General features: G+C 39.9%; 1 protein-coding gene across 2 annotated transcripts; it reads right to left on the bottom strand.

Annotated features, from left to right (window-relative positions):
- Positions 1–377: 377 nt before the first annotated feature.
- On the bottom strand, positions 378–17,759 carry sox30 (SRY-box transcription factor 30). 2 transcript variants are annotated; one of them, XM_003223478.3, is made up of 5 exons: positions 16,821–17,753; positions 10,332–10,571; positions 8,272–8,508; positions 3,217–3,712; positions 378–1,812 (listed from the first exon to the last, which is right to left on the bottom strand). In XM_003223478.3, exons 1-5 carry the CDS (start codon positions 17,620–17,622, stop codon positions 1,431–1,433), a joined length of 2,157 nt encoding a protein of 718 aa, XP_003223526.2. In that variant the 5' UTR covers positions 17,623–17,753; the 3' UTR covers positions 378–1,430. The 2 variants fall into 2 exon arrangements, with proteins under 2 accessions (XP_003223526.2, XP_016850571.2); XM_016995082.2 differs by lacking the exon at positions 378–1,812 and having other exon boundaries at positions 3,367–3,712; positions 8,249–8,508; positions 16,821–17,759.
- Positions 17,760–17,798: the final 39 nt, after the last annotated feature.

The following is a 17,798-nucleotide window of genomic DNA, read 5'->3' as shown; positions in this document are numbered from 1 at the left end:
ACACACACATATATATGAATGAGAGAGACATATTCTTTGTATAACCCTTGAAGTGGTCATTTTCTTTTCTTTTTGCAGTTAATATCCTTAAATTGATATTAAGATGTTAATATTTAGCACAGTACAGTGGTTTAAGCATTATACTATGACTCTAGGAACTGCGGTTAAAATTACCATTCAGCTAGGGAACACTATGAAGAGGGCAAGTCATATTCTCTTGGCCTCAGAGGAAGGTAATTGCAAACCCACTTCTGAACAAATTGTGCCAAGAAAACCTCATGATAGGGTCACCTTAAGGTTGCCATAAGTCAGAAAAGACTTGACGGCACACAATAACGACAATTCATAATTAGCAGCAACATATAGAGCTAACAACACATAGTTCATGTGATTTTATTTTAATGTTACAAAAGTGGAACAAATGTATTACCAACCTTTCCCTTCTTAAAAAAAAACAAGAATACTTTAGGAATATTTCATATTTTACAACTGTTTTTCAAACACTACATTTTAAAAATGTATGTTTGAGTAATGACTATTGATAGTACTCTGATACAGAATCATAGCAGACTTGTGTGCAACATAGAGCTAGATTCAACTTTACTTATTCTTACAAACATTTAACAGTACAATTTATATGGATTTTAAATATGCAACCCATAAGAGGGTGCTTTACATAACAGTTTTCATCTTAAATATAAATTGGATTCTAAAACTGCATGTTATTTTCATTTAAAAAAATATTATTATTTAAACCAAAGGACAAATATTAAAATTGTAAAAGCTTTCTCTTGTCTGAAATGTAACAGTCTGTGTTCTTGGCAAAATATGCAAACGAGATAATTTAATCCCTTAAAAGATCGCTATATTTCCCCTCCCCCACTTTAACACCTAGGAGTACAATGCTAAATCTTGTTGGGTTAGGAAAGTGAACTCTGCTCCCCCCGACCCTCTTTAAATGGTATGTAACTCTAATAACACTGATGATTATATAAGACACCAGGTTTAAGGGAAGGCTACTGTATATTTTACCAGTATCACACTGACACTGTGCGAGTTGCCATGCCTATAAGTTATCTGTGTGAAAACTGAATCTGCAGTACAGATCAGCTATTTTTGTTCAGTGCAGTATTGATTAGGAACATCTGGCATATTGTCTATGAAATTGCTACTTAAAATATATTAAACAAGCTGCACAATCACATGAGCTGCCTTCACCTGAAAGAAGATGTAATGAGTAACATACAGTTACTATAAGGAAGCACTCTGCTGGAATCTCCCGTGTTGTAATATCTTTACAGCAACCTTGGCTTGTTACATCTTCTTGACCACACTCACTAAAATTGTGTTATATGACCAACATAGTTTATTTTATGTTTTTTTTAAAAAAAAGTATGCTAGATACTGTCATTTGGTTTTGTTTTTTTAAATTACAGATCTCGCAAAACCTTCCCTTCTTCCTCATCATCGCTATCAGTCACATTGACTTGCTGTACACTGGAAGGTGTGGATGGAGTTGCAGTAAAAACATTCTCAAGGGCCCCAATGTCCAACTGTGGCATTGGGTTTAAATATTCTTCTTCAGTCTGACTGTGACTGCTATAATAGGATGCCCCTTCCAAGCTCTCACAGCTCCGGGAGTCTTCACTATGCGTGTGCTCATCAGGGTATTCTCTAAAAGGATAGTCTCTGTTCAGAGCCGAAAACATTGCCTCATGCTTTTGATACTGGTCTTCATAGAAGCCAAGGCATTCAGGCATGGAGCTGGGGAAGTTCCCATAGCCAAACGGAGGGCGACTGTACGGACACGTGCTGCAAAAAAACACAGAGGTGTTACATAAAGGCTTTTGCTATAGGAATGAAATAAAGTACAGCCTATCTTTAAATCTAGAAATAAACTGAACTAAAGCAGATTTCCTTTGGTCATAGGCTCAAGTCATAAAATAAATATCTAAATAAATAGAATCTAAATCAGTCAGAAAAATGTGACAGAGTGGCATAAAAATGGAATATTTTTCTGAGATAGGCACCAACTTGTCAGAAGAATTTAGCAGCTAATTGGCCCTAGCCAAATAAACAGTGGCAAGGCTACTTGCCTACCTGTCCATCAGTTACTTTTTAATATTTTAATAGTTTTAATACAGATCCTTTTATTTAATAAATAATCCAATGCACATAAGATGGTTCATACAATGGAAAATAACTAAAAATAAAATAAACAACATAAAAACCAACAAAATCTATATTGTAGTAGGTGAGTTTGTTAATTTTCTACTTCCAATAGAAGCAAAAGACATATACAAATGAGCACTGAATTGACCTGCTGCAACTCTGCAAATGAAATATTCCACAAGATGGATGCCACTATTAGAAATCCCTATTTCCTCAAAACATTTGGTTTAGCCTCTGTAGACAAGGCTTATCTGTTTCCAGAACACTGGCCATATTAGGCTGCTTCCAGACAAAAGGTTCCTAGGACTAATTAACAAATATTGTGTGGCTCTCTAAGTCCATACCAGACTTTGTACAAAGGCAAACACATAGAAAAAATGGTGGAAAAACATAGGATTGGTCTAAATGGGAGGTGTTAACTCTGATTCCATAAATGGGAAAGGACAAGATAATTAAAAAAACAAAACAAAATAAAACTAACCATCAGAAAATATTCTTACTCTTGCAGCAAAAACAGCAGAAACGTTGTAGGTCCTTTCAGATCAACACATTTCTTATGGCATTCACGTCTATGAGACACAGTGTGATGTGGTTGAACCATAGACAAATGTCAAATCCCCTTTGCTTAGGCATGGAAACCTACTAGGTGTCCTTGTACAAATGACATTCTCAGCCTCAGAGGAATATAAAGGCACTCCCCCTCTGAACAAATCCTGCCAACAAAATCCTATGATAGGTTTGCCTTAGGGTCACCATAAGCTGAAAACTACTTAAGAACAAACCACAATGCATTTTTGTGGACTGGAGTCCACTTCAACAGATGCATTCACTGAAGTGGATTAGTTTGTGAGCAGGAAAATATGAAGGAAGAATCATCTCAAAAGTTTGAGGTCAGAAAGGAGAAAATCAGAAAAAGAGAGGTTGAGCAGCCATGTACATGTGTGAGTGTGTGTGAGTGTGTGTATATGTATGTTTGTGACTCCTTTCATGGAAAATATCTATGGCTACATAAAAATCTTGACTTTATGTAAATAACAGTATTACCTTGATGGGAAATAATGGGGTCCAGGTAAAAAGTAAGGATGATGAAACGAAAACCGAGGAGTTGCTCCAAACAGAGTAGCTGGATGACCAATGGGAGGAGGCTGATAAACATGGGGATGTGGGATGGGAGGTGGTGCTTGAGGAATGGGTCCATTTCTAGAACAAGAAGAAACACCTGAGTACTCCTTAGGGGGTTGACTATTTGAGACACTGTATCTGGAATGTGCAGTGCTTGTATTGTTCAGGTTCCTGCTTGCACTCTCTATGGAAATTTGGTTGGGTCTCTTTATAGAGCAATTTGTTCCTGAAGACACATGGTGAGCTTCTGTTGGTGAGGGTGCAGCAAAACGTGGAGGCTGAAGCACTGGGCGAATTGGAAGATTTCCCGTTGGGGCAGCCAGCGGTGTTGTGCTTCCCACATTAGGCTGGAACAGCGTAATAGGGCCTGGATGCTGAACAGAAGGAGTTGGCAGCTGGATAGTAGAAGGGGCTTCACCTTTGGAGATGAGAAATAATCAGTCATAAAGGTTAGAAGTTCCCATTTTATTTAATTCGTGATAACACAAAATTTCTAAAATAAATGTATAAACATATATTTTAACATATTAAAAACATAGTTTATCTCTCTTGACATTACCATTTCTTTTTCTGTGAATCAATATTTGTCATTAGTCAACATTTGCAATGATTTTGAATAAAACAGCTATAGGGATGTTAATGATATTGTTGTTATATTTAATTATGCCCCACCTTTTCTAGAGTTTGGGACACAAAGCAGTTTACAATAGTTAAAACATCTACCATTATAAAATCACTGCACACAAAATAAAAAAATAATTAAATTATCAGAAAATTAAAAACAGTTAAAATCAAACTATTTAAAACGACAGCTACTACAACATAAATAAAACTCCAGTATATTAAGTCTGTTTCTGGAAATGGAGTTCCAGGGCCTGGTAGCAGCTGCACAGAAGAGAGCATATGTGAAGCTGGCAAAACAGAAAGAAGGGTTTCCCCTAAAGATCTCAATACATAATTCATGTAGTAGATTTTGGGGTTTTAAAAAATATTTTCATATACATAATGAGATATCTTGGAAATGAGACCCAAGTCTAAACATGAAACTCGTTTATGTTTCATATATACCACTTTTTATTCCATGCACAAAAATATTATTTCATATCCTGATTTTGTGCATGGAACAAATTTTCTGTATATTGAACCATCAGAAAGCAAAGTTGTCACTCATGTGGACAATTCTGGATTAAAGAGTATTTAGGATTTCCAGATAAAGAATACTCAACCTGTACTAGAAGCAGATAGCACAGTCTTGGAACAAATACTGAAGAAAAGTTAAGAAAGAAACTGCAAAATCAGAGGTATAGCTGAACATTAAGAAAAAGATAATGATTTACATAATTTGAAAGTATGTAATGAAGACATCAGAACCCGTGAAAATCTTCAACAACTTGGCTCAGTCATTAAATAAAGCAGAAGCTGCAGTGAAGAAATAAGAAAAAGACTAGACATGAAAGGGCAGGTATGAGGGAAACATATAAAATCCTCAAGAGAAAAGATTTATTATTAAATCCCAAAATCAGGATACTCAGAAATACTATGGTATGAATAGCATTGAATGATATGAAAACTAAACAATGAGGACAGTTAATAGAAAGAAAATCAACTCATTCAAAATATGGTGCTGGAGATATGTTCTACAAGTACCAAGATTTGTGAAAGGGGGAAAACAAATGGTTTGATAGCAAAGCAAGCCTGAACTTTATTAGAAACCAAAATGATCATACTTTGGACATATCATGAGACAACTAAACTAATTGGAAAAGATTATAATACCAAGAAAAGTGGAAGGCAGTAGGAAAAGAAGACTAATTTACCAATGGATTCATTCACTCCATGAAACCACTGCCATAGTTTGTAAGACAAGAGGCAGTTTTACACTGACAAGTAAAGAGGGCCTGATCTAGTGTCTGAGCTGGTTTGGCGTGGCTGGGCTGGAGCCCAACTGCCACCCTCAATCTTGCTGCTGGCATAGCCACCTACCTAATCCTGAGGGATTCTCCCTCCTACTACTGTGTTGTGTGACCTGTGATGGGAGATGTAAGGAGGGAGAAGAAAAACTGCTACTGGATTGTGTATGCCCTTCTCACATTTTCCTTTGGGTCACACAACCCAGTAATAGGAAGGAGAATTCTAGGATCAGGTAGGTGGCCATGTGTTTCACTCTAGCTGTGGAACACCTTTTCACCCAGCACCACACCGAGTCCAGAAGTAGCTAACTACAGTTTATTTTTTTGTAAAGTATGTACAAACGGGAAAATGGCAATTCCCAAAAGCAATAGAAAGTTGCTATGAAATAACAGTAGTCCAAAGTACAAAGATCAATAGTCCAAGACAGCAAGGTACAAATAATCCATGAAGGCAAGGTACATGAAATCCATGAACTCAAGAGAATAGGGGGAAAAATCCATAAATCTATAAGCATGAAACGGGAACATCAACATTAATCCATAGGCATGAAAACAGGAACTTTACCAAGACAAAACTATTCCAGGAACATAGGCAATTTGAGAGCTAAATATGAACTAGATTATAAAGCAACATTGTTTGCTCTGAAAAGACCAAGAAACCAGCTCTTAATTTAAGCTCAAACCTGACCAAGAAGCCATGAGATCATCCCTTCTGCACCTTGGTTTCAAGGACTGTTTCTCACAAAGTCATTCTGACCTTCTAATTAACCTTTCCTTTGCTCTTTCTGAGTGGATATCTAATCTTATATCACTGAGGAACTCTCCATCCTCTGAAGGCTTTTTTTCATGTCAGGAGTGACTTGAGAAACTGCAAGTCGCTTCTGGTGTGAAAGAATATGCCGTCTGTTGCCCAGGGGATACCCGGATGTTTTGATGTTTTTTACCATCCTTGTGGGAGGCTTTTCTCATGTCCCCACATGGAGCTGGAGCTGATAGCAGGAGCTCATCCGCACTCTCTCGAGGTTGGATTCGAACCTGGCAGCCTTTGGGTCAGCAACTCAACCTTCAAGTCGCAAGGCTTTAATAGCCTCTATGATAGCCTCTATGCTATCAGGGGCTCTGAAGGCTGATTCTCAAGAGAGACAATCCCAAACATCTTCCATCTCTTCTATAGCTGTCGGCCCTTCACTCTGATATACAGACTGCATTTCTATCTGTGATTCAGCCTGATCACACACAGACTCAGTGAAAAATCCATTATTCCCCTCATCCACAAGGCAGAATCCCAAGCATCGCTAGCATCTTGTTGCTGAGCCCCAACACCACGTTGCTGTTGTAGCCAGTACTGAAAAAGGGGAAGGGGTCCGGGGAGTGTGGCATGGCTCTGAAAATAGCTTCAGCCAGTTCTACTTAGGACCCTAAATCCGGGGGAAACCCAATTCTTGCTTGAGGATTATCCCCCAAATTAGATTAACCCGGGGTAAAGTCCTGTGTGGTGTTTAGCTGTCACAGGGCTGATTGCTTTCCACACTGAGCTGAGCAGTCAGTAAAGAGAGGCCACAGCCTCTGAGATTTAAATTCATCTTTTTCTGATGCAACATCAATCTAATTCTCTAAAATTCTATGCCCAATGAAGCCAAAAATGGAAATTGAACAAACTGAATGTGTGAGACAAGGTGCCTGTTTACCCTGACTAGAAACCCCTAAGAGCCTGAATGTTCATATCGTCCAGAGACCTCTGGCCCATAATATGGTATAAAATCATCTAACTTAAGTTATAACCAATATTAATAGATTAGCACTACATGTTAGGCTGGTTGGTGTGAACAGGTGGACCAGCTGTAAAGGGCCACTTCCACCATCCTCTTTTTCCTGTGTTCTGTGACATGGGGAAACAGGATGGAATTTACCTGGGCTATTTTTTTGCTGCAGCGGCAGCTAGCCACAGAGCACTGGATAGCTCCTGGCTGTCACCAGGTATCTTTGCTGAATCACCCTCCTTTGATGAGAGCAAAGGTGCTTGACATGAACCAGAAGCTCTCAGAAGCTCCATAACTGGTTGCAGTGGCAACAAAGAATAGCCCAGTTAAGGATGACGATCCAGCAGTGATAAACTGGGTTCAGACTGCTTGCAGCCAAGGGTTTGTTGTGGTATACACTATAGTTCACTCACGCACATTTTAAGCTAATTCTCACAGAACCATAATCCAGTCATGACTGTCTCATCTTTTTTTCAGTCATATTTCCATGATATTTCCTAGTAGTAAATACCATTGTGAAAGACACTTGGTTCTGCACTCTCAGACATTCTAGTGGGCAAGTTTACATATGATAACATGAGGAGAGAGCAATCACGTCTGCCAGGAGCTACTGGCTTGAGTTGCCTATGCAGCCTTGAAGGAAGAATTCTTCAAGACAAAAGGAGAACCTTGATGCATCAGCTCCTGAAGGGGTATTGCTTTTTCTGACAGGAAAGGAGATGGAATGGCCAGAGTCAGCTCAGCTGAAAGGCACTGACTCGAGATGCCTGGAGACAATGTATTTTAGATGCAGTCTTTAAAATATAGCTGGATTTAGGAGCGGCTGGTAGAACACACAGTCTGAAAGATCTTCTAGGTTGCGAGGAAGAACTTTTATTTCTTCATTGGAGCCTTAAAAACCATGTTCAGTCTGGAAAAACACAGTGCATAAATAGAGCAAAGCAGGTGTGCCTCTCTTTTTTCTTCTGCATGAAGCCAATAAAAGATTAAGATGGAGAGTGGTGAGCTGGAAAAGGATGAAAAAGTTGTTCCCTTATAAACCCGAGAGTTCATTAATAAGGACAAGATAATGTTTTAAGGATCACAAAATACATCTTGCACTGTTAAAAAGAATCATTCTCATAACTGATTATGCAACTGCCAAATAATGGTTACATGTAATCTTTGCCAATGAATTTTACTATATATTTTGTTGGTAATATTTTACTGTTTTCAACTTTGTACTTGATCATACTTACTATAAACAGATTGAATTTTGTAGTTCTTATCATCTAAAGAACTCACATAAACTATTGGAATGAACTCACAGACTGGGTGTCCAATGCTGTTCTGCACGTTCGGTATCACCACAGAGTAGGTGGGTGATCGGAAAGGGTAAATAGTAGTTGGATTTGTAGTAATAATATTCTGAGATGTTCCAGTAAAGACAGTGGAGGCAGTCATTGGGCTTGTAGCAATGATATTCTGAGTAGTGCCGGAGAATACAGTGGATACCGTTAATGGGAACCGCTTCCTTTTGCCTGGACGTGGTTGGTAAACCCAGCCTGTGGGAATATAAAAGACTATGTTCACTGGTTTACTGCTATAAAAAAACCCCATGTAATTATGCATATTTAATCATTAAAACTGATAGCATTTTAATTCTAAGAAAAAGGTATGGAAAGTGAACTTTCTAATACTGTTTATATTTAATCCTGTTTTAATGTTTGCATATTAGTATATTTTAAATTCTATGCTGATGCTTTTATGTAAAGCTGCTTTGAGTCTCCTGCAGGAGATACAAAGCAGGATATAATAATAATAATAATAATAATAATAATAATAATAATAATAATAATAATAATTTCTCTTCACACAGGTTTGGGTTAAAATATGAAGTGTTTGTAAATGAATAAGTTACTAATTAGCAGCATGTTTAGGAATGCTTTGCAGGCTCTCAGAAAGGAAATACTTTTCTAGGTGTAGCTCTTCCCTTTCCATTTTCATATATATTAGTCACTCCAATATACCCTGTCTTATTTTACAATTAGATAGTAGTTGCAAAGCAAGCACAGAACTTTACTTTGCCAATGCTACTACTTGTTTACATCGTGCTGCTGTAAACATTGAGCAAGGTTTACATCTAATTCTTTATATGTCAATAAATTGTTTTAGTAATTTCCTTCATGCTAAAGAAACCAAAGGCAATTTGGCAAATGTTTTTATTGATGTATAATTAGTACCCTGGGCATTAATATATGCACTGATAGTTTACAAAGGTTTGAATTTTCACTTCACCCTGTTCACCCCAAATCTGCACTAAAGGGTTGGGGGCAGATCCTATAGAACATATATAAGATACACAGTGCTTTAGGTAGTAGAAAGGCAACATCTGTGGACAGAAATACGTACTTGTCTACTATTGGATTAACCCATAGCAAACAGATAAGCTTGGGGTAGGAAGGGTGAGAAAGGCCAGCAAAAATAAATAATCCTCAGATTTGCCATAGCAAAAATATAATGCTTACATATATTAGGTGAAGCCTATTTTGCCCATATTACTTTCTACTCTTTAATTATTTTAAAAATAATATTAGAAGTAGCAACACATATCTATAGAAGAGATGGCGGAACCTTTCCCACACTGTAGTCCTGATATCTATAGCAATATCTCCTGAATATCTATTAGAAACAAATTGAAAATCAATACTGCAAACAATATTAATTATGTCTGGTTGCACTTATGTATGTGGTTACATATTTTAATTGTTGTAAAGTTACTCTTCATTCTGTAGAATTTTGTCTGATGAATAGATGGGTGCAGCCTGAAATGGGCTGGTTTTTAGCATCATTTGCTTAAAGAAATCTGGCCCTGTACTAGTTGTGTGCCTTCAATGCATTTCTGTCTTATGGTGACGATTGGCTTTTCTTGGTAAGATCTGTTCGGATGGCATTTGCCTTTGCTTTTACCTTCCTGAGGATGAAAAAGTATGACTCACCCAAGGTCACCCAGTGGGACTCCATGGCTCAGTGGGGATTTTAATCCTAGTCTCCAGTTAAAGTTCAATGCTCAAACCACTAAATCATATCGGTACTCAGAATTAAGTTGTATAAAGGCACATATGCAGAATCTATATATCCAATTATTACAAATTTTATAAAGCAGCCCCTTACAAAGTAGTTTTTAAAATGTCAGACCCTGAGAAGAATTGGAGGGAAAGGATTATTTTTCTGTGTACAGATGTGTGACAAAACTGGCATCTTTGAAGAAATGTCTCACTGTTTCATCTGTATTTTCTGTCTATTCTATTTTTTGATCATCTGACCCTGTTTCAGAATGTTCTACCATGACAAGTAGATGTTGGGAGATATGTTAAAAAAATTATACCAGGAAATTCTTCTCTGTGTTTTTCTTTAATCTTCTGAGCTTCATCATAATAAGGTTTCTTCTGTTCTTCTGTGAGTTTATTCCACTCTAATCCAAGTTGAACACTTATTTCTGCATTATTGGCAGCAGGATTAGCTTTGGCTAAAGCAGGCCGGTGAATCCTTGCCCAAACCATGAATGCATTCATAGGACGTTTGACATGACCATCTCTGTCTTTGCTAAATGGAGTATCTGGTATGCCTACAATGAATAAATATGGATTAATGTGCTAAGAAGCTTAATTATTGTTATACTGGATAATACAGATCATACTCCAAATGAAAGTATATGCTAATAATATCAGATTCATTCAATATAAATGACAGAATTAAAAGGCTAGAAGCCAAATAACCATGAATCGATTTATATGAATTCACAGAATTTTTAACTAGTTTTACTTGAAAAGCAACTCCTGAATACTACATCATGAATTGTTTTGTAGACTTGAAATACAATATAGGGTTTGTGTATATCAGTTGTTTGAAGCAAATATTAACTCCTCGCCTCAGTTATTTTAAGGCTCTTACATGAGCTTCTTTGACTCTAATTTGACAAATTATTAAGAAATAAAGGATTAGATTAGTTTGTGTAACTTTTCCCTTTTTAGAAGCTGCCTCATTAACATTGTCACAAATCTATATGTGCTTAGTCAGATGACTCTCCTGCTGTGTTCAGTGGAATTTATTCCCAAAAAAGTGTGTTTAGGAGTACATGCTAGATTTCTGAAATGGAAATTATTATTTTTTTAAAAACAAAATCAAAGGGACAAGAGATGCGATCACAGTTTGCATCCGGCTAGTGAGTGCAGCTGGTTTGTTGAAGGGGCTGCTTTGGGTAGAAAGAGGGGAGGGAGTTTCTATATCAAGACTCTGCTGAATGCGTAGGGGTCAGTAGGAAGGGTAATAAGAAGGGCTTTCAAAAGTTAGATGAAGGCACCTTCTGTGAATGGAGTCCTTCTACCTATAAAAGGTAGAGTTTAAATTCAACTGAATCCAAATTTGAAATCTAATTTTTTTTCTGCCCTTGCAAATTAAATGAATAATAGTGGAAAGGGGGATGGTGATTTTAGGAAAGTGTGGCTATATCTTGCAGATGAAAAGAATGGCATCCAATGCTCTGGATGGCATTCTCTTACATCCTCTTGGCACAATATACAAACAACAATTACACAAAGATGCATTCACTTCAAAAATAATTAATGCAAGTTGAACAACATAATATTATGAAAATATTTCTATTTTAACCCATCCATTTAAATAAAATATAGCTTAATCTCTGTATAATTAGTGGAATGCAAAGATACAGAATGGGGGACGCCTGGCTAGACAGCAGTATATGTGAAAAAGATCTTGGAGTCCTTGTGGACAACAAGTTAAACATGAGCCAACAATGTGATGCAGCTGCTAAGAAAGCCAAAGGGATTTTGGCCTACATCAATAGGGGTATAGCGTCTAGATCCTGGGAAGTCATGCTACCCCTCTATTCTGCCTTGGTCAGACCACACTTGGAATACTGCGTCCAATTCTGGGCACCACAGTTGAAGGGAGATGTTGACAAGCTGGAAAGCGTCCAGAGGAGGGCAACTAAAATGATCAAAGGTCTGGAGAACAAGCCCTATTAGGAGTGGCTTAAAGAACTGGGCATGTTTAGCCGGCAGAAGAGAAGGCTGAGAGGAGACATGATAGCCATGTACAAATATGTGAGGGGAAGTCATAGGGAGGAGGGAGCAAGCTTGTTTTCTGCTGCCTCGCAGACTAGGATGTGGAACAATGGCTTCAAACTACAGGAAAGGAGATTCCACCTGAACATCGGGAAGAACTTCCTCACTGTGAGGGCTGTTCGGCAGTGGAACTCTCTGCCCCGAAGTGTGGTGGAGGCTCCTTCTTTGGAGGCTTTTAAGCAGACGCTGGATGGCCTTCTGTCGGGGATGCTTTGAATGCGATTTCCTGCTTCTTGGCAGGGGGTTGGACTGGATGGCCCATGAGGTCTCTTCCAACTCTACTATTCTATGATTCTATGATTCTATGAATTTTAATATTGTAAGAGTTACAGCGGAACTGTAATGCATACTGATTTTGAGACCCTCCTTTCATGCTAATCAAACTAATTGTCCTTATTTTGGATTACTGGTTTCTTTCTACTTCATATACCTATACAGGAACATGTTCATAATTATTGTAAGCAGAATATTGTATTTAATTTTGCATGTTGCAGACAACTGGAGACTAAAAGGACTAATTTTCACTGTGCCTAGATAAACACCATGTGTCTGATGTAATCTTCTGGCAATGCGGGATGAGATACTAGGCAGAAGAATATATGGCAGCTTTTCTCCACCACCCAACAGGGACCCCATCTTACAGCTCACCTACCCCTAGGAGACAAATTCAACCATCCACTTGTATGAGAGAAAGTAAAAGGCTAAACTGTGAGACTTCACTAAGACTAAAAGTGTTCTGATGCTACTCATTTTATAAACCATAGCTCCACCTTGTGTTGTTTTTTGGTCACACTACTTCCATATCCATGAGAATTCATTTTACAGTAAGCAAAGATCCTCAATTGTACCCAGAGATATATTATAGCTATACTACATTTTCTTTCTTGTAATAATGGTAAGGAACAAAATTAAGACATTGTCCCTTCAAATAAGAATTTCTGATTAATGGCAACCCTAAGTCAATCCTATCATGGGCTTCTTCTAGAAAGATTTGCCCTGAGGGCGTTGACCATTGTTTTCTTCTCAGGCTAAGAATGTGACTTGCTCAAAATCTCAATGGATTTCCATAACCAAATAGACATCTGCTCATGTCTCCCAGGGCCCTTCCACACAGCCACATTAACCCAGAATATCAAGGCAGAATAACCCACAATATCTGCTTTGAACTGGATTATCTGAATCCACACTGCCACCCCTATATCCCAGTCCAAAGCAGATAATGTGGGATTTTATTCAGCTGTGTGGAAGGGGCCTTAGAGTCCTAGACCAATACCCAAATCTATGGGGGCTGTCACTGTAGCTTTGTTGTTGCTGCCGTGTCAAGTCATTTCTGATTTATGGCAACTCTATCATGAGGTTTTGTTGGCAGAATTTGTTCAGAAGGGGTTTACTACTCTCTTCCTCTGAAGCTGAGTGAATGTGACTTGCCCAAGATCACCCACTGAGTTTTTGTGGCCAAGCAGAGATTTGGTCTCCAGAGTCACATTCCAATGCTCAAATTTATTTCCAATGGATATAAGGACCATCCTGAGATGTATAGTATGTTTTCCATGTCAAATTTCAGATAAACCCACTGAGTAATTTACTCAATGTAGTCAATAATATAATTTTATGTATAATAGTGGGCAGCAATTCATCCATCTTTTCAATAACATAGACTGCAACTATGACCTTATAATAATGTTTCCTCTTTAATTATGCACAATGTTACATTTATTTACTCAATCTAGGGTAAATGTATCACTATTTTTTCCAAATGTAATTGCTCTGTTGTATCTTTTTTCCTTGACAACTGAAGATAAATATTCCAGTTCTTGTTAGAAAAAAGTAGCACATTCCATAACAGTATTGTTACTGTTGAGGTCTAAAGTTATTCTTTTTTGTAAATTTGTTTCTTTAACAGCTCTTCCAAATGGAACAAAATACTATATTTGCTGCTGTAGTTCTTGGTGTTTTGAACATGTTTGCTTTCCTGGCAATTCCCAGCATCAGTTACAATATTTTATGTCTCAAGGGAAATTTTCATTTCAAGACATATTGAAATGACACACCGCTTTCTTTTTTTCTTTCTTCTATTTTTTCTAGAATTACACTTCTATAGTTCATCAATGAAATGACACCATACAGGCAGTCCTCAAGTTAAGAACGAGATAGGTTCTGTAGATCTGTTCTTAAGCTGAATTTGTATGTTAGTCGGGACAGGTACATTTTTGAAGTGTAACACCAGCCAGATATATAAATAAATATATATAAGCAATGCCATGAGAAGTGATGCCACAAGAGCTAGAATTTAAAGTGACACAGAATTGTTATTTCTGTTCTGTATGGTTTGAAAAGTAATTACAGTAGAATCTCACTAATCCAAGCTAAACGGGCCGGCAGAAGCTTGGATAAGCGAATATCTTGGATTATAAGGACTGATCAAGGAAAAGCCTATTAAACATCAAATTAGGTTATGATTTTACAAATTAAGCACCAAAACTTCATGTTATACAACAAATTTGACAGAAAAAGTAGTTCAATACGCAGTAATGTTATGTTGTAATTACTGTATTTACGAATTTAGCACCAAAATATCACGATATATTGGAAACATTGACTACAAAAATGGCTTGGATTATCCAGAGGCTTGGATAAGCGAGGCTTGGATTAGTGAGACTCTACTGTAATCACAATTTCTAAATTGTAAGCATATTTAAAAGAGAAGTGGTGGTACATCCCCACCAATGATAGAAAGCTCCAGAAAAGACTATTTTGAAAGTTGGAGATGAGGTTTATTGTGACAAGAGTCTTTTCCATAACCTTTGCTTGGGGGCCCTTCCACACAGTCCTATATCCCAGAATATCAAGGCAGAAAAACCCACAATATCTGCTTTGAACTGGGTTATCTGAGTCCACACTCAGGTAATGTGGGATTTTCTGCTTTGATATTCTGGGATATAGGGCTGTGTGGAAGGGTCCTGGGATAACCAGCAAGTCAAATATTATCCAGGAGCTGTTAATTTAGGGAAATTCTATATTTTGTATTTGAAGAAAATGGGACATTGAATGGGACATCATGAGATAAGCCTCTAGGGCTGGATCCAATTACACACATATAATTCAGTTCAATGCAGTTAGTCTGCATTCAGAAACTTGTTTATATGGCTGTGTAGATGGGGCATAGGGGCCCTTCCACACAGTCCTATATCCCAGAATATGAATGCAGAAAATCCCACATTATCTGCTTTGAACTGGAATATATAGCAGTGTGGTCTCAGATAACCCAATCCAAAGCAGATATTGTGGGATTTTCTGCTTTGATATTCTGGGATATAGGGCTGTGTGGAAGGGCCCTAGATGTTGCTGGACTACAATTCCCTATATTCCTCACTCCTGACATTGCTTCTTAAGGCTGGAAATAGCAACCTCCCATGCCTTTCATTATTTGTTATATATATATTAGCTAAACTGTATTCTATGTGCATGTTGATTTGCCAGTTTGACTGACCTCTTTGGTGTGGGAGCGGTTTTAGACATATAATTGTACTGAGCATGTCCAGACTCAGGACTCAGTTTTGTATTCAGTGTCTGCTTTAGACCTCAGTGGAGGTGGATGCAAGTATGCTTATGGACTTCAGCGAGTACAACTATACCTAAAGATTGTGGACTATTGATTGAGAATGATATCCTATGTACTCAACACAGAGAGAAGCTACATCCTATCTATAACTGAACTTTAATAAGAAATGTGCCTATATGGTGAATTAATACAAGATGTTTGTGAGTAAACAAGATAGGTTATTTTTCAAAGAAGACTTTGTTTTTCATCTCTGAGTGCATTTTTTAAACTAAGAGGTTTCAAGGGAGTGTAGAGTCTCACTTATCCAACATAAATGGGCCGGCAGAACATTGGATAAATGAAAATGTTGGATAATATAGAGGGATTAAGGAAAAGCCTATTAAATGTCAAATTACATTATGATTTTACATACTGAGCACGAAACATCATGCTTTACAAGTCTGGCACTTGTTTGGGAGTGTGGCTGCACTTGTGTTGTTGTTGGGAGTGTTGGCCCGCTGCGCATTGCTGCCTAGTGAAACAACTGTGGATCCGAGCAAAAGGAAGAATGTGTTGGATAATAAGAACGCTGAATAAGCGAAGGTCGAATAAGCGAGATTCTACTGTATATCTTTTGGACAACTGCAACAAAACATCTTTTAAACTCTACTAACCAAATATATTTTTGTAGTGACTTGTCTTTATCCTTGGCAGTTTAAAGACATGGTTCTTCAGTTTAACAGCTGTGTTACCAGTGTGCCATTACATGAATGCTTGTGAGTATCCCTTGTTCAGAGGGTTGACTTCTAACAAGGGCATGCTTTTTTTGATTAGTGGTTTTCAAAAGGTGGTCTCCACATGTTCATGGAGATTCACATTTGCCATAAGGATATGTGCCCAGAGAGTGGGTGAAGTCATTTGTCAATAACGACTGCATTGAGGGGGCCAGAAGTCCTCTGGGAAGGGTTCGATTCCCATGCTTCCTTCCCTGTGCAATGAGTCCTAGGCCCCTTACACACAGCTGGTTATCTGCTTTGAACTGAAATATTTGGCAGTGTGGAGTCAGATATCCCAGTGCAGAGCCGATACTGTGGGATTCCCTGCCTTGATATTCTGGGTGATATGGCCGTGTGGAAGGGCACCCAAAGGCCAAGGTGGCGAGGCCTGTCTCCCCTTATCTCTCTACTACCTGCGTCTGAGGGCAGCACTGTGAGAGGCACATCTTTCGTCTCAATTTTGACGGAGGGCTCCAGCAGGGACTGCATTTTGAGGGGCACTTGTGTCACGGGCACCTTGGTGACCCGAATGAGCTCGGGCGGAGGCGGGCCCTGGAACTGGATCCTGGCCCCGGGCGGGACCGGGTGGAGCGTCAGCGGGATCTTCAGCTCCGGCGGCGGCGGCGCCCCCGGGGGCTGGCTGGGCCGGGCCTCCTTGTGGGGCGGGGCGGGGGCGGGCCCGTTGGAGAGCGGCCGAGCCTCGGGCGCCATCTCCGGCTCCTCCTCCTTGAGGCCCCCCGCGGGCGGCTCCTCCAGCTCCGTCTTGATGCCGGCCTCCTTCCCCGGGCAGCCTCCCTCCTCCTGGGCCTCCTCCTCCGCTTTGACGCCGGGGCCAGCCTCCTCCTTGGCGCCCCGCCGACCCGCGGCAGCCTTGTGCTCCGCCCTTTTCTTCTTGCTGCCGGTGCCGCCGCCTCCTCCTCCGGAGCCCTCTTGCTCTTCTGCCTTCACTTGCGGGCCCTTGGCCTCCTTCCCCTCGGCACAAGGGACGGCCAGGGAGGCCTGCTGATGCCCCCCGCCCGCCTCGCCATCCTTTCGTGGCGTCGGGGGCGGCTTGGCGGGGAAGAAGAGCAGCGCCGGTGCCTCCCGGTTGGCCGGTCCGGGCAGAGGCTGCAGGAGGAGGCGGTCGAGGCGCGGGGCGGCGCCTTGCCAGGCCGCGGGGTGCAGCAGGAGGCGGGCCGGCTCCCGGGGAGTTTCCTCCTGCGCCCCTTTCTCCATGCCGCTCAGCGGGATTGTTGTGGGATTGTGAGCTCAGCCCGCCCGCCTCTGTGACCCGGCGCCCGTTTGTCTCCTGCGGTTGGCCGGCGGGGGCCAACGTTCTCCGCTCCGGGCCCCTCCCCCGCCCCTCCCTGCCCAAGTCCACGCGCCGCCGCCTCGGGGGAGCCTCGCGCTGC

Source organism: Anolis carolinensis, chromosome 2, assembly GCF_035594765.1.
Source record: "Anolis carolinensis isolate JA03-04 chromosome 2, rAnoCar3.1.pri, whole genome shotgun sequence".
In the NCBI taxonomy this organism is placed as follows: Eukaryota; Metazoa; Chordata; class Lepidosauria; order Squamata; family Dactyloidae; genus Anolis; species Anolis carolinensis.
Note: the sequence above shows the minus strand (reverse complement) of the source record. Positions and strands in the feature narration are given on the sequence as shown.

Bases quoted from the DNA above. Each gene is read 5' to 3' on its own strand.
- sox30 (XM_003223478.3), bottom strand. From the start codon at position 17,622: ATGGAGAAAGGGGCGCAGGAGGAAACTCCCCGGGAGCCGGCCCGCCTC. The intron at 8,509-10,331 runs GTATAATTTTTT...ATATTCCCACAG, and splicing joins ACACAGAGAAGAATTTCCTG to GCTGGGTTTACCAACCACGT. The intron at 1,813-3,216 runs GTAATACTGTTA...GTTTTTTTGCAG, and splicing joins CCCCATTATTTCCCATCAAG to CACGTGTCCGTACAGTCGCC.